Source organism: Saccopteryx leptura, chromosome 1 (genome assembly GCF_036850995.1).
Source record: "Saccopteryx leptura isolate mSacLep1 chromosome 1, mSacLep1_pri_phased_curated, whole genome shotgun sequence".
NCBI lineage: Eukaryota > Metazoa > Chordata > Mammalia > Chiroptera > Emballonuridae > Saccopteryx > Saccopteryx leptura.
The window spans coordinates 93,772,815-93,789,940 of record NC_089503.1 but is presented as its reverse complement, the minus strand read 5'-3'; the positions used below and the strand labels follow the sequence as shown (position 1 = coordinate 93,789,940).

The following is a 17,126-nucleotide window of genomic DNA, read 5'->3' as shown; positions in this document are numbered from 1 at the left end:
AGCACTTCCAAGGGTTCTGCAAACTCACAGACGTTTACAGCTTTAAGTTCACTTCCAGAAGTTCTCTGTTCCTGCTGAACATCCCTTCCATCAACATTTCACTGTCTCCAGCTGTTTTCTACTTGTCACCTCAAAATGACTTGAATGCAGAACACATCTCCTTGTTTTACCCTAAGCACCTCTAAAAGGTACTGATTATGGCACATTTTGTTGAAGGTTGGAGTAACAGAGAAAGGTTATTTTGTACCAGTATATAGTATAAATAAAATAAATTACTCAACAAATAACGAAAACCCTAACATTTAAAGTAAATATCCCTGTATTAATCAGGCTCTCAGTCAACACCCCACCACCACCACCACGACCAGTTCCTCCATTCAGCCCTTCTTTCCCCATCTGCAAAATTCTTAAGCAGAGTAATTCAAAGTGATGTTTGTTCTTCTTTCTTCCTGAGCTTGTAAGTGATAGGGAAGCAATAAGTGAATAGTCACACCCTTTCCCTTCTCTTTTGTTCCAAGTTCTCTGCCTGGTAACTGAGAAGAAATCTAAAAGAAATGAGACTCATCTCTGGTCTTAGAGCCCCTCACTCCAGTGGGACTTGTTTTTGTTATTTGGAAGTGAGGATGGGGTGTGCATACAAGTAAACTATTATGCCACAACATGATAGACCTGTAAGAGAAGTAGGTACCTAGGTGAAAATGCCTTGGGAGGGCAAGCCCTAGAGAAGGCAACATTAGATCTGGGTTTAGGATGAGAAAGGAAAGTGTCAAGTGAGTAAGTAAGAGAAGGACATGCCAGCGGAAGAGAATTACGTATTCAAGTGGACAGCATTTTTAGAGAGTAGCCTAGTTTACTGGTACATAAGAAGGTGGAAGGGGAGGCTCCAAGCTAAGCTGGAGCAAGATAGTAGGGCCTTGAATTCCAGCCAAGGCGTTTAGACCTTGCCCTAAAGGTTTAAGGTGTGTTAAGCCTGGTAGTAACATTAACTTGGGTTTTAGAAATTTGGGCAGCATCAGAACACTAAGTAAGCTGTTGAAACAATCTAGGTAAGAGATAGAGCCTGACCAGGTGGTGGTGCAGTGGATATAGTGTCGGACTGGGATGCGGAGGACCTAGGTTCGAGACCCGGAGCTCACCAGCTTGGACCCAAGGTTGCTGGCTTGAGCAGGAGGTCACTCTGTCTGCTGTAGCCTCACAGTCAGGGCACATATGGGAGAGCAATCAATGAATAGCTAATGTGTCACAACAGGAAGCTGATGATTGATGCTTCTCATCTCTCTCCATTCTTGTCTGTCTGTCCCTATCTCTCTCTCTCTCTCTCTGTAAAAAAAAAATAAATAAAATAAATAAATAAATATAATAAAAAAAAAAGATAGAAAGCCTGGAACTAAGGCATGTTCTGTGGAGGTGGAAATGGAGCAACAGATGACAGGATCAGAGATAGATGTGATAAAGAGGTTTGACAGAGAGGGAAAACCAGGGCTTGAGTAGAACTTTAGATTCTCGCTTGGGCAGTTGCCAGAAAGGTAGCCACTTGTTCATACCTAGCTACACAATTTCAACTTCTGCAATACTAAACAATTTAAACTGTCACCTCTGAACAGAGGTGCTGACTCCTGGTTAAGTGAATTGGCTATGCTTCATCCTTGATTATATGATACTACTGAGGACTGAGAGGTATTTTCTCTTTTGTTGCTATTTTCAAATGTTCAGTTTTATCAGAAATATTTAAGAAAGCCAAAGAACTAAAGCACTTAGTACCACAGATTGATGTTTTACCAGCAGTGATGTTTATATTTTTGTTTATTTAGGTCCTTCTCCCAGATTTAGAATTTTATATTAATCTTGGGGATTGGCCCTTGGAACATCGAAAAGTCAATGAAACCCCCGGCCCGTTACCTATCATTTCATGGTGTGGTTCTCTGGATTCACGAGATATTATCCTTCCAACGTATGACATCACCCACTCCACACTTGAAGCAATGAGGGGTGTTACAAATGATCTCCTTTCTATTCAGGGAAACACAGGTAAATTCAAGTTCATTATCTAAGAACAAACAGAGATAAAGAAAAGTTTAGGGGGATGTTTAGTCAGGGAAAGTATATGTATATATTTTAATAGCCATTTTTCTTATTTTCTAACCAAGAAAAAAGAAAAACAGCACCCTAAACTCTAACGAGGTTTCTTTAGGATTCTTCTAATCCAAAAATTAAAGATACATAGCTAGGCTTGCAATATCCAAATCTATCGTAACTGATTCTCTTTTGAGTTGGTCACTTGTAAGTCTATTTGAACATATACTTTTGGTAAAACTGACACTTAACTGAATTCTGACTCCAATGCTTTTATATTGCTAGATGAAGTGAGATAGAATTTTGAAAAGTATAAAATTATATGCCTGTGTAAGAGAATATGATAGCAATATAATCTAGGTATTACCACCTCCCACACTTTGTAGGAAATTTTCCCTTTTCCTCTTTCTGCCTCTCTTGATTCTTTAAAATAGGAATCCCGTTTGCCCTGTCTGATGTCTTTAGGTTAATGGCACAGCACGCCTTTTTATTAAACTGAACTCCCTGAGTAGAAGAAACCTTGCCTTCTCTTTATAGCCTCTTTCTGTTTGTGTTTTGGTGGACTTATTTAGTAGACAAGACCAGAGACTCCTTGTAAACTATCTAAAGATAATGTGAAATTAAAACTAACATACCTTTTATTTGATAACAGTGAATTTCTGAAGAGTGTGCTAGCACAGTAATGAGTTTGATCCCTCTAATTTCTATGCTTTATGATTTACCCCTTAGAACACTGACAGGTGTTAACTAATGACCTCTCTTTAGAATAATATAAATAGATTTAAATTAATTATTCCAAAATATTTTCTTACCAGGAAGGAGAATATATATATATATATATATATATATATATATATATATGTATTTGCATTTAACAGCATATTATAAAAAGTCTTTCCTGTATTCAGAAGTGATGTACTCAATTCTGCGCAACCTAAGGATTGAAGATGTGTGGGTGTTACTTAATGATATAGCTTGTTCTGGTTAACCTGTCTAAGAATAAAGTCTAGCTCATTTTTTATTATGAAGCACTAAAGATGGAAGAAGCTAAAGCCTTGGTGAGAAGGTCAAGTCACTGAATCTCTTTTTTGCTTTGAACTTGATCCAATATTATTTTGGATATGTTCTTATGTTGTGCAACAGAAATTTCAACATTTGAGTGAGCTCTCCCTAATAGATCAATAAATAAAATTAGAACATTCTAATCCCATAACTTTTGGAAATAGGAAAAAAAATACAAGATGTGTTGATGGTAAAAGAGTTTTAACATCTTAAATGACAATGTATGAGAGATGATTACACTTGACAAACAAAAGTTTCAAAGTCATAACCTTTTTTTTATGGTGTCAAATCTCTAGGGCCTTCCTGGATCAATAAAACAGAGAAAGCTTTCTTCAGAGGCCGAGACAGCCGGGAGGAGAGGCTCCAGCTGGTGCAGCTGGCCAGAGAAAACCCACAGCTACTAGATGCGGGAATTACAGGCTATTTCTTTTTCCAAGAGAAAGAAAAGGAGCTTGGAAAAGCTAAATTGATAGGTTTCTTTGATTTCTTTAAGGTATACTTTTAAGACTTCTTGGGTGGGTATGAGGTGATAAATTTGTAAATAGCTAGGCTTGGACCGTCTGGTGAGTGGACACGCTCTTTCTTTCTAGGTATGGAGAATGACAAAACTCTTTGTGGCTTCCTTTTGTTGTGCTTGTTCATTTTGTCTACCAAATTGCTCACGACTATATTTAATACTCAAAATGTAATCCAAGGATTAACCTGGAGTTTGTGTGTATTTCTTTGTTTTTCTCTTTTTTGTATTTATTTTTAATAAAAGGGGTATATACATGTCTTTTACATAAAATGATCTCAAATGCCTTTTGTAAATTAAAAGAGTATAAATTTCATATAAGAAAAACAGGAGCTAGAATTGGGATTAAGTCCTACCTCTAGTCCTGCCTCTGCCAGGAGCCTGGGGCCTCCCCCCTGACTGCCTCTGCCCCCTAACTACACGTGACACCTGCCCGGCTCCTTCAGAGCACAGTCGTGAGGTCCAAAGGAGATCAAGATGTGAACAATGACAAATCAGACTGGCTAGAAAAATCCTTGGTATTAATTTTTGTTTGTTTGTTTTGTTTTTTTGTTTTTGTTTTTTACAGAGACAGAGAGAGAGTCAGAGAGAGGGATAGATAGGGACAGACAGACAGGAACGAAGAGAGATGAGAAGCATCAATCATTAGTTTTTCATTGGGCGTTGCGACACCTTAGTTGTTCATTGACTGCTTTCTCATACGTGCCTTGACCGCGGGCCTTCAGCAGACCGAGTAACCCCTTGCTGGAGCCAGCGACCTTGAGTCCAAGCTGGTGAGCTTTGCTCAAACCAGATGAGCCCGCGCTCAAACTGGCGACCTTGGCATCTCGAACCTGGGTCCTCTGCATCCCAGTCCGATGCTCTATCCACTGCACCACCGCCTGGTCAGGCAGTATTATTTAAGAAAAAAGTTAATTACTAAATTTCTGCATATATTCTGTTTATCTTGGTGTGATATAAATGAAAAGAACAAGGGGCTTAGAATCAGAGAATAGGGGTTTACAAATTTCTCTGAACACTAGTTTTCTCATTTGTAAAAAATAGAAGGGAAGATGTTAAGACATACTTCACATTGTTATAATTGAATGAAGTTTAATGCCCATGAAAAGTGATGTTGAAGTGTAAATCAAAGTTTATTAACCCAACAAATATGTAAACAGAGCATGTACTGTGTCACCAGTAGCACACTAGTCCTTAAGCTTCCCCAGGTTTCTGTCTCTTCCACTCTAAAACTGAACTTTGACATACTGCTTTCTTTTTCATATTTATATGGGTATAAGGAACAAAAAAAAAATGGATAAGTAAAATTTTAAATTGGTTATCAAGGCCCTGGCCAGTTGGCTCAGTGGTTGAGTGTCAGCATGAGAAAATCCTGGGTTTGATTCCCAGTCAGGGCACACAGGAGAAGTGACCATCTGCTTCTCTACCCCTTTCCTCCTCCTTCTCTCTCTCTCTCTTCACCTCCCACAGCCATGGCTCAAATTGTTCGAGGCAGTTGGCCCCAAGTGCTGAGGATGGCTCCATGGACTTTCCTCAGATGCTGAAATAGCTCAGTTGCTGAGCAGTGGAGCAGCAGCCCTAAACACAGGGCTTGTCAGGGAGATCCCAGTTGGGGCACATGCAGGAGTCTGTCTCTCTGCCTCCCTGCCTCCCCACCTCTCACTTAAAAAAAAATTGGTTATCAATATTCAGTTTAATAAATATAAAACTTTTGAAAATAATTTTCCTATCTTATTACAGAAATCTTAATTCCCCATTACATAGACACAATTGAAATAGGTTTTCCTAGGTCCTAAAAATTATTTATCATCTCATCTTTAAAATGCATTGTATTTCTTCAAATTGACCTGCTAATGGCTGTTTATGATTTTAAAACAAAGACAAAATGTCAGTTACAAAATAAAATATAAAACTGTTAGACGATAAAGTTAGAAAGTGGAAATTAATTCCATATATATATACATACATATATATATAGTATTACTGTATTGGTGAGAAACAGAAGCGAAGCTAATGGCTGTTTAAATTTTTGTTTATGTTTGTTTTCATCTTTTAGTACAAGTATCAAGTGAACATGGATGGGACGGTGGCTGCTTACAGATATCCGTATCTCATGCTGGGTGACAGTCTGGTTCTGAAGCAGGACTCACCATATTACGAGCATTTTTATATGGCACTAAAGCCTTGGAAACATTATGTACCAATTAAAAGAAATCTTGCTGATTTACTAGAGAAAGTTAAATGGGCCAAGGTATGCTTTCTGAATTTTAGTTTCTTTAGGCAATAATAAATTCACCAGTTTTAGTTACATGAATCCCATCATAACCCAATTTAATTGGACATAATTTAGTAAAAAGAAATGTCTTCTGAAATATTTATTCCCTTGATATAAGCTAATGAATCAATATCAGTATCATTTTGTATATCCTCCATCAACATTTTTGAGGATTTTTAGACTTGAAGTCCAGTGTTACATACAAATATAGATTTTTCTAAAGGAATCACTACTCATGCATATATGCACACACACAAAAACACACCAAATGCAAGTTACAGATTGAAAAGACCAGGGTTAAACACACAAACACACACAAGAAAACAGTTAAGTCAATATGATGCTTTTCTTTTCCACAGTTAGAAAAAGGCACAATTTCATAATGAATGCATGATATACAACACCCCAAGAATCACAAGTTTCCTGTAAAATAATGTCTTTTTCAAAGAAAAAATATTAAAAAGCTATTGTTTTATTGTGAAACTATTAAAAGTTACCCTTCTTTTATAAGACTTTATTCTGTTTCTAAGTTTACAAGAAGTGATATTTGGTTATGGAAAGAACTGGGTTCCTAAGGCAGAATAATTTTTGTGACCCTTTATAAAGAGTCAATATTGTTTGCAAATGGCTTTTCCTACAGGCAGCATAGTAGAATATTAGCTATTTTCCCAAAAAATAATTAGAAAGGCTATTCTTGGAACTGAAGGAACTGCCTGTGGGTATAATAACTGAATTTTTATAACAACAACAATATAGTCTTTTATTGGTAATATTTTATAACAGCTTTGGGACTCTGCATATTTAAATGGGGCTTTGAATAGATGTTATAACATGAATACTGATTCATTCTATTCTAGCTTGTATTTTAATATCAAACAGAGAAGGCTAGAATGGGGGGGGTACATAATGAGCCCTAAACTTCCCCAATATCTAGGAAAGAACCAGGATAGTCACAATAGAGGCTGTATGCGGCTGTTACACTTTGTGGGGAGGTGGGGCTGTTACTGGGCCTGTGGAATAGGATGCAAACATGCATGATCATGTTCATGTAACAGAGATGTCTAGGAAAGTACTTTGTCTATTTCCATAGCCTTGTTCTTAAGTTATATTTCAAAAGGTTCCATCTCTCCCATGCTCTTCATATTCAACCCCACATCTGTCCTATCCCACACTCACCTTTCACTTTGTCTTTGGGTCCAGAAGCAATTTTCACTTATTGTTTCTTTTTAAACCTTTCAGGAAAATGATGAAGAAGCTGAGAAGATTGCAAAAGAAGGGCAGCTGGCTGCTAGGGACTTCCTACAGCCGCACAGGCTTTACTGCTATTATTACAGAGTGCTGCAGGTCAGTGCGTGGCGTCCGTCTTGCTGGGTTGCTCATCCTCCAACCGCAGGCTTGCCTTCCCTCAGTGCCTTGCTTCTGGGGTGAGTCAGGGTCAGCCTGTGCAACTCTGGTGACCCCAGGCCCCAGTCTATGGAAAGTAGGAGTTGCGTTAAGTCCCTTTGTAGCCAACATATTTTTATTTCCATTCAGTTTAAAACAGTGGTTACAGCCTCACAAAAATAGATGGACAGCTCCTCCTATCTGGTCAGTGCTACCTTATGAAATGCCTTATGGAATTCCTGATCTGGAAAATTAGAGGGTCAGAGAGGAAGATCATTAACATCTCTTTCTGCTCAAAATGTCCACCCCTTTGTTCTTCCTATCACTTAAGATTCAAGCTTTTGCTATCACGGTACGGGATGCAAAGCAAATATTTAGATAGCTACGTAAAACAAACAAATGTAAAATATAATAGTTCTGACACTTTGGGGCTAAATAACGAAATACTGTACAAATGCTTAGAGGGAATCCAAGGATTGGTTCTTTGAGTCACTCTCATGTGTTTTACTCATTAAAATCTAGCCAGGATGAAAATAAGAAACTATGTTCTTGTTTTTAACCTAAACTTATTTTTCTGTGGGCAGAAAAAGGTAAATTTCCTCAGATGCTTGTGAATACCAATCCGTCATAGAAAAAATTTAAAAATAAATTATATCACTTATTAGAAGTAACATTTCCCTTAAATGAGGGTTGTTCCCTCTGCTGGGCAGGTAGGAGTCTCCCTCCCCACACTACTAATTAGGCTCATATACTCTTGTCAGTATTTTGTTGGGTTTGGCCCTGGGCCAGCAGTGTGCAGTTAAATGTACTTGAAACCACTGAACTGAAATATCCAATATCTAGAAATATTTATCAGGGGCCAAAGTGGAATAACATTACACAGGCCTGTCACCATTTACAAAACCTGTGTGACTACAGGCCTAAAGGGAAGGGTGTGTGACACCACCAACTTTATTTTCAGGTGCCTATCATCTGATTTGAATATTCAGTAAGGTTCATTACTCATTAACATGCAGAGGATACATGCTAAGCAGTGCTGTTTGAAGGAGGCTTGGCTTGACATCCTTTTTGTAGAGGCTTCCTACCTACACATAAAATTGTGGATTAGGGTTTCTTGTTAGATTATAAATTGTTACTCTAGTACCTATGGTAACTAAAGTTACAGTGTAACTTTAGGACTGGAATAACCAGTCCAAACCAGACCTGTGGTACTCAGCAACCAGAAATGACAGCATGAGTGGGAAGGAATCGCGGAGTGAAGTGTGGACTAATATTGCTGTTACCTTCAAAAACACATTTCAGAAATACGCTGAGCGCCAGTCCAGCAAACCCGAAATACGAGATGGAATGGAACTTGTTTCTCAGCTGGATGATAACACATCCATTTGCCAGTGCCACAGGAAAAGACCTGTAAGAGGAGAGCTTTAAGTCAGCCCGATATCCAGGCCTGTGTGTGCCGCTGCGTCTTCACTGCGAGCATTTGGATAGAACCTAAGCTGTGACGGACACAGTTTGGATGACTTCACCCAGAGCATTGGTTCTCCTGGTGGCTTTATATATTTATAATATGGATGGATAGAGCAATTTATAGTAAAAACTTGGTATTTTCTTTCTCTAAAAAGAAAACTTGGGGATCACAGTAGAGAGGCTTGTCAAAATATAAATAATTCTCTAGGAAACCACATACATCATATTTGTTGGTTTGTTTTTATCTCTTGTTCATTTTCCCACTTCCTCTTCCAGTTATAAAGAAAAAAATATTTGTGCAGTGTTCCCCCACCACTGCATCATTTCTCTTCCTACAAGCTGCTTTCGACATTCAGAAACAGCCTCCATTAGTCATTTTTAATAGTTCAACTTTAGTGAAAAAGATCTGATTTTGAAAGGAGGAAAGGGATGTATGGCATGCATGTAAACATAATAACTACATTTGTCTAAATAAGCTGTCAACATTTTTTGCAACACTATTTTTACTAATAAAATGGTGGAAACACTGTAAGTAGCCATCATTAAGCAACTGGCTAAGTAGATATGGATACATAAAGGAATAAACCAATAAAATGTGGTAACTCTGAATATACTATAATGAAAGATTTCCATAACAGTGGTCAGTGAAAAAATCAAGTTTTCAGAAAAACTTGTATAATGTGAAAACATTTACATTTTGAAAGGATATTCACCAATATCTGAGGAGGGGATGTAGAAAGGGAATTTACACTTTCTGCTTTGTACCTATGATATTTAAAATGTATTTTTTACTATAAGTGTAAAATAAAATAAAAATGCAAACCTAGCAATAGACAATAAATGCACAAAAGATATATGTAGGAAAAGAAAATGGATATTTATATTTTCCATTATGCTGTTTTTAAATCTACAATGTCTAGAATTTTATATCATGGAACATGTTATATATACTTTTTAAATAAAGTAAATTTTGTAAATAAAATTTTGAAAAAGATAAATTTTATTATTTTTTTAAAAGATTGGTGCCTGGCGTGTGGGGGACCGGGGTTTGATTCCCGGCCAGGGCACATAGGAGAAGCGCCCATTTGCTTCTCCACCCCCACCCCCTCCTTCCTCTCTGTCTCTCTCTTCCCCTCCCGCAGCCAAGGCTCCATTGGAGCAGAGATGGCCCGGGCGCTGGGGATGGCTCCTTGGCCTCTGCCCCAGGCGCTAGAGTGGCTCTGGTCGCGGCAGAGCGACCCCCCGGAGGGGCAGAGCATCGCTCCCTGGTGAGCAGAGCGTCGCCCACCAGGGCGTACCGGGTGGATCCCGGTCGGGCACATGTGGGAGTCTGTCTGACTGTCTCTCCCCGTTTCCAGCTTCAGAAAAATACAAAAAAAAAAAAAAAAAAAAAAAAAAAAAAAAGATTGGTATCTTTGTAACTGGGTTGGTCAAATTTTAATTCCATTACATCATGAATAAATGAACCAAAACTTCTAACACCACCACTCATCCCTAATGAGTAGAAATCTAGCATTAGAAGAAAAGATATTTTGACATGACCCCTTATCTTATTTTTAGTTATTTCAGATGAAAATACAATCTGTGCTATGTCTAATTCAGGTTGCCATTATAACAAGTATACCATAGACTAGGTGGTTAAACAGCAAATATTTATTTCTCACAGTTCCAGAGGCTGGAAGTCTAAGATCAAGGGGCTGATCAATCCAGAGTGTGATGAAAGCCTGCTTCCTGGTTTGCAGACTGACACTTTCTTATTGTCTTCTGATGTGGCAGAGAGAGAGGAAGCAAGCTCTCTCTCGTCTCTTCTTATAATGCCTTGATCCATCATAAGGACTACACCCTTATGACCTAATTATCTCCCAAAGGCCCTGTCTCCAAATACCATCACATTGGGAGTTAGGGTTTTAACACTTTAGTTTGGGGGAGGTTGGGTACAAACTTTCCATCCATAGCAGGCAGGGAGAGGAAAAATGCTCCCTTGACATAATAAAGCCAAGGTTAGAAGAAATATGAATGTGTTGTTCTGAGGGAAAGGTGGCGGTGTGGTATGTTTGACTTCAAATAGTTGAGGACAGAGTTGCTAGAGTAAAAATCCCTCTTTTGTGCACAGAATCACAATTTACCCTTTCCCAGCCACTGCTGCTCACACACACCAACATTCCTGATAATGAGTTAAAGTTAAAAGTCCTTTTAAGTTAGATTTGCTTAGTAGAGCTGCGTGGAAAAGTAAGCCACCAAACTTGACTCTGATAACCAACACTGCAACATTTCTTAGACACAGGACAGTAAGAGTCTGGGGTTTGTTTGTGCTACAGGACTAGCAAATCCCAGACGTGGGCAGGCAGAGGGGAATATGTAGAGGGAGGTATGACAACCAGAAGTGAAGGAAAGGGGGAAGAGAGAAAAAAAAGAAATATTTTGTGAGCTGTTTTGTTTCACCCCTGATTGGGTCTACTTCAAAACCATTTTGGTGCTCAGCACCTGGATTTAGCATCAGACTCTCCAGGTCTCAGGGCTCAGTGTTCCCAAAGACACCCTTACAAACACCAAGCTCAGGTGAGGTCGCCAGCTCACCCACACTTCTGACCAACTGGCTAAAAATGCAGGGGTTCCCATGACCCCCTCTCAGGTTCATTAATTCACTAGAGGAATTCATAGAACCCAGGAAAATGGCATACTTAAATTATTACAGTTTTATTTTTAAAGGATATACATAGGGCAAAGTCTGGGTGACGGATGGGGGGAACACAGAGCTTCCATCCCTCTCCCTGGGGAGTCAGAGCATGTCATCTTCCCAATACATCAATCAGAAAGCACCACTGAGCTTGGTATCCAGAGGGGGTTGTTGTTGGGGTTTTTTTTTTTTGGGGGGGGTGGATCTTATGTAAGCATGATTGAGTTAATCATTGGCCATATGACTGAATTGAGTCTTCAGAATTCCTCTTCTGCCAGGAGTTTGGACAGCTGAAAGTCCCACCTTCTAATCATGTGCTTGGTTTTTCTGATGACTGGTTCCCATTCTGAAGCTATCTAGGGGCCTGCCATGAGTACCTCATTAGCACAAAAAGAAACTTCTATAACTCAAGAAATTCTAAGGGTTTTTGAAACTCTATACCAGGAACCAGAGATAAAGACCAGATACATTCTTTATAATATCACAACACCTCTGAGGGCCTAGAAACGCAGGGCCACCTATAATATCATGAGGCTTGCCCGATGCCAGGGGGTTTGGTAGCATGATTACCCTTACTCCAGAAGGTTTGGGACAAATCTATGAGCCTTAGGGTTAAGATATGCTTAACCAAACCTCATTTAATTTAGTTCAGAGCATGTGGCAAGGGAATATTTATAACTAGACAAAGAATAATTCTCTCACTATGAGATCTTTTTCTTTTTTAGTAATGAGGGGAGAGAGAGCGGGACATACAGGGAAAGATAAACAGAAAGAGAGAGAGATGAGAGGCTTCACTCTGTTCTTGAAGCACTTAGGTTGTTCATTGCTTTCTCATATGTGCCTTGACCGGGGTGCTCCAGTTGAGTCAGTGACCCCTTGCTCAAGCCAGTGACCTTTGGGTTCAAGCCAGCAACCATGGGATTATGTCTATGATCCCACGTTCAAGCCAGCAACCCCACACTCAAGCTGGTGAGCCCGTGCTCAAGCCAGCAACCTGGGGCTTTGAACCTGGGTCCTCAGCATCCCAGGTCGATGCTGTATCCACACTGTACTACCACCTGGTCAGGTTCTCACTATGATTTCTAAAGGTTATTATCCACACCTTTAATGTAAACTAGTGGGCAAGAAGTACCATGCTTCAAATGACAATGAACCAGCTAGAGAAAAATTAAGGCTGTTTCCCCTTCACCCTCTACCCCCTTAACTTTCTGCTCCTCAAAGAGTAATAAGAACCCCCTGCCACTACCAGTGTCACTAGAACCATTAGACTGCAGCCAGGGAACAGGGAACTGCTACCTGAGCAGGAGCTAAATGAGTTCTCTGTGGAAAATAGCTTGTCTTCTACCCCATGTTCTTATCATTTAAAATCTAAGAGATTCACTAAGTGATTTCCTGACTTGAAATAACTTGGGGTGAAACAGAAATTTGTAAAGGGGAAGAATATTACAAGGTTCTGCTCTGGTTCCCACCGTGAAAGTTATCTGTTTCTTCTTAGTAACTCTAGAATGTTTGTTAAGTGTAAGATACAATTTAGATTTACATAACTAAATCATCTGAGCTTTCAACTTGATTTTTGTTCACAGGTTCACTGCTACAGCATTGTCAACTGGATAAGCCCCTTTAAAGAAAGCAACAAAGCAATAGTTAAAAAGAGTCATGGGGGTGCCTGACCAGTGGTGACACAGTGGGTACAGCATCAACCTGGGACAGCGAGGTAGCAGGTTCAAAATCCAGCTTGAGTAAGAGCTTGTCGGCTTGAGCATGGGATCAAACATGATCCCAAGGTCACTGGCTCGAGTCCAAAGGTAGCCAGCTTGAAGCCCAAGGTCGCTAGCTTGAGCCCAAGGGGTCACTAGCTCTGCTTGAGGGCCCTGGTCAAGGCACACATGAGAAGCAATCAATGAACAACTAAAGTGAAGCAACTACAAGTTGATGCTCTCCCTCTCCCTCTCCCTTCTCCCTCTCTCTCTCTCCCTTCCCCTCTCTGTCTCTTTTGCTTAAAAAAAAAAACCAAAAAAAAAAAAAAGTCATGGGGGTGAGGAAGACAGATTTCTGTGCGAAGAATTAGCTAATGTGCCAACTCTTTTCTCCCAACCTCTTCAAACTGCTAAACCTCGTAACATGAGTTCTGATATCTGCTGGCAGGCTCCTCTGGTCCTCTAGGCCACTTCAGAATCGTATATTTGACCCATCACACCCATCACTCATCTGTGACATTGTGGTTTTCTACTACATAAGGTATTTATATGATAAAAGATCCAAAGGCAGTCTTATCCATTGTTTGGGTTTGTTACAGTGCCAAAGCAATAGAGGAAAGAAATGGAATATAACTGTGACTCTTCTATCTCTTTTTTCCCCATAACATTAGTATTTATTGTTTTATATGAATATTGTACCAAAACCTCAAGCATTCAGTTTACACACAGAAATTATACAGTTATGGCCCTGGCCGGTTGGCTCAGCGGTAGAGCATTGGCCCAGCGTTTGGAAGTTCTGGGTTCAATTCCCGGCCAGAGCACACAGGAGAAGCACCCATCTGCTTCTCCACCCTTCCCCCTCTCCTTCCTCTCTGTCTCTCTTCCCCTCCCGCAGCCAAGGCTCCATTAGAACAAAGTTGGCCCAGGCACTGAGGATGGCTCCATGGCCTCCGCCTCAGGTGCTAGAAGGGCTCCAGTTGCAGCAGAGCAACGCCCCAGATGGGCAGAGCAACGCCCTCTGGTGGGCATGCTGAGTGGATCTCGGTTGAGCTCATGCGGGAGTCTTTCTGCTTCCCTGTTTTTCACTTCAGAAAAATTAAAAAATTAAAACAAACAAACAAAAAAAATTATACAGTTATATACCACATCACATAGGCAGTGAACACATTACATTCCACAAAATCTACTTTACAGAAATTTTAAAATTCTAAATATTAAAAGGTACTGCTGGAGAAACAGGTATACATTTGGCAGCTAGTAATTTTGACAGTGAAATTGCAGGTTGCATGACATTATATATGTGAATTTGAAAACTTTGAGTTTAAGGTGATCATTGTGCTTTATATTGCTCGGAAAAATATAACACTGGCTGTTGAAGAAGCATGTTCAAAAATACTTTAGAAAGAAATGTGTAACATTCACAATGTTCAGAAAAGCAAGCAAAAGGTTAAGAAACCCGCCGCTTCTTCTGAGATATTCTCATGTCATCTTTATAAGCATTCATTCTACAAAATAGTAACCTAATGTTTGAACAAAGTTCCAAGATAAAGTACATTTTCTCATAAATAAGGAAGTCTTTTTCTCAGGTACCTCAAAAGTATAAAAAATAATTTTAGTTTGAACAGATCTCTGGAATGTGTTTAACCTGGTATGTCAACAGACTTAAGATTTCCAGGGTTTCACAAGGGCTATATTTTATTTGAATTACTCAGAAGAGAAACAAATTGTCTTCTGAAAGAGTGAACTCAATCATTACCAATAAAAAAGTATCCACTGTATTCATTTATCTCTTATAGAAACAGAAAAATAGTCTGACCAGGTGGTGACACCATGGAGAGAGCATAGGACACTGAGAACCCAAGTTCAAAATCCCAAGGTCACCAGCTAGAGTGTGGGATCATAGACATGACCCAATGGTCTCTGGCTTGAGCAAGGGGTCACTGGAACCCCCTGGTCAAGGCACATAGGAGAAAGCAATCAATGAACAACTCAAGTGCCAAAACAAGTTGATGTTTCTCATCTTTCTCCCTTCCTGAATCTTTCTCTCTTGCTAAAAAAGAAAAAAAAAAACCAGAAAAATATAACATTGTCCCCCTTAGAATAATATTATGTATGTATGTATGTATATGCATGTGTGTGTGTATGTGTGGGGGTGTGTGTGGATATATATATATATATATATATATATATATATGACTTAAAGTTCCATTGTACACAGTCAAACAATATGTCTTTTGTTATTAACATTTTGATTCTTTATTTTTGTCTTTGCTTCTAACTGGAAAGTAAGAAATTTAATTTTATAAATGTAATACTACATGTTGTATAATAATAAGAAAAATAAGAAAGAAAAGTAGAGGATGATCCCTTGTGGCTACTTTTAAAAAGATACTTCTTTTAAAGAACTAAAAAATGTTTACATGTATTAAAGCAATAAAAATGGATCTGAACCTATAACTAAGAAATTGCTGAATTCTTCTTTATCATAGTAGAGGCAAAATAATACACACTTGAATATTAACTATTATAATGATGTTTTTAGTAATTCAGACAGGCATGTTATTAAAAATATGTAGAGCTAATTTTTAAATTTCCCTCAAAATATTTTCCCATTTCATTTTCTACATTAAAATTTTTTTTTCTGAATTATTTACTGGTTTAATTCTGTAGTTTCATCATTTTAATTTTAAATTTTTGGTAAACTGTACATATGTTTACCATTTTAACCATATTTAAGAGTATAATTCAGTGATATAAGTACATTCAATAATGTCCAGCTTTCTAGTTTTGAATTTAAAATGTTAAACATAGTTATACTAGGTTAAAAAATTAAGTACAGCCTAACCAGGCGGTGGCGCAGTGGATAGAGTGTCAGACTGGGATGCTGAAGACCCAGGTTCGAGACCCCGAGGTCGCCAGCTTGAGTGCGGGCTCATCAGGTTTGAGCGAAGCTCACCAGCTTGGACCTAAGGTCGCTGGCTCGAGCAAGGGGTACTCGGTCTGCTGAAGGCCCATAGTCAAGGCACATATGAGAAAGCAATCAATGAACAACTAAGGTGTCACAACGAAAAACTGCTGCTTCTCATCTCTCTTTGTTCCTATCTATCCCTCTCTCTGACTCTCTGTCTCTGAAAAAAAAATTAAGTACAAGTATACATATTGTTTTCATGATTATATTACTGGTTAGTATTCATCATGTTACCAGAACAAGCTGGAGTTCAAGTTGCCAGTCCCTGCTGAGCCCCAAATCATGGAAAATGGGGACCAAGTGGTATAAGAGTGTCTTTAATCAAGTTGCCAGCAACCTGAGAAGGCAGGGACTTCGGATACAAAGCTACCTTACAGTCTTGGCTGACTGGCCGGTTTATATGTTTTGGGGAGATTAGTAATTTATTAGAGCATGCAGTCAGGGAGCAGTGTGTGGGAGGTGGGGGGTCTGGTTAGCAGAAGAGCCTCCCTGGAATGTCTAATGCTAGTCCTTGATGCTATCTCCGTAGGGGCTAGGGTCTGGGAGCCATCATTGCCTCTGGGAACTATCTGCAAGAGAAACTCCCCGCATTCCTTAGGAAACAAAGATTAAGATTTGTGAACTAATTATCTAGAGTACACTAGTTATCTACAGTGTCTTAACTCCCTACAGAAAATTCTGTGAATAAATCCTCTAAGAAATTATTGTGATTTAATCCCTTACAATAGCTACTGTGCATTAATGCATCAAGGTAACTACATGAAAGGGAACTAAAGCTCACCCTTCCTGCTTATTATGATTGTGATAATGATTTTTATTTATTAACTTTTTTTTTAGATTTTATTCATTTTTATTAGAGAGAGAGGGGAGAGAGAGAGAGGGAGAGATAGAGAGAGAACAGGGGGAGGAGCAGGAAGCATCAACTCCCATATGTGCCTTGACCAGGCAAACCCAGGGTTTTGAACTGGCGACCTCAGCATTCCAGATCGACGCTTTATCCACTGCGCCAC

General features: G+C 39.1%; 1 protein-coding gene across 3 annotated transcripts in view; it reads left to right on the top strand.

Moving 5' to 3' along the window:
- The window catches only part of LOC136396391 (protein O-glucosyltransferase 3), a 111,306-nt gene extending 101,836 nt beyond the window's left edge, over positions 1-9,470 (top strand). For 2 of the 3 annotated variants that reach the window (XM_066371620.1, XM_066371621.1), the window contains 5 exons: positions 1,812-2,028; positions 3,432-3,628; positions 5,706-5,900; positions 7,164-7,268; positions 8,610-9,470. In XM_066371620.1, the coding sequence (XP_066227717.1) occupies positions 1,812-2,028; positions 3,432-3,628; positions 5,706-5,900; positions 7,164-7,268; positions 8,610-8,735 (840 nt within the window). In that variant the 3' untranslated portion in view covers positions 8,736-9,470. Of the gene's footprint in view, positions 1-548; positions 681-1,811; positions 2,029-3,431; positions 3,629-5,705; positions 5,901-7,163; positions 7,269-8,609 lie in introns of those variants that run through there. The other variant, XM_066371622.1, reaches the window with a different exon arrangement.
- Positions 9,471-17,126: the final 7,656 nt, after the last annotated feature.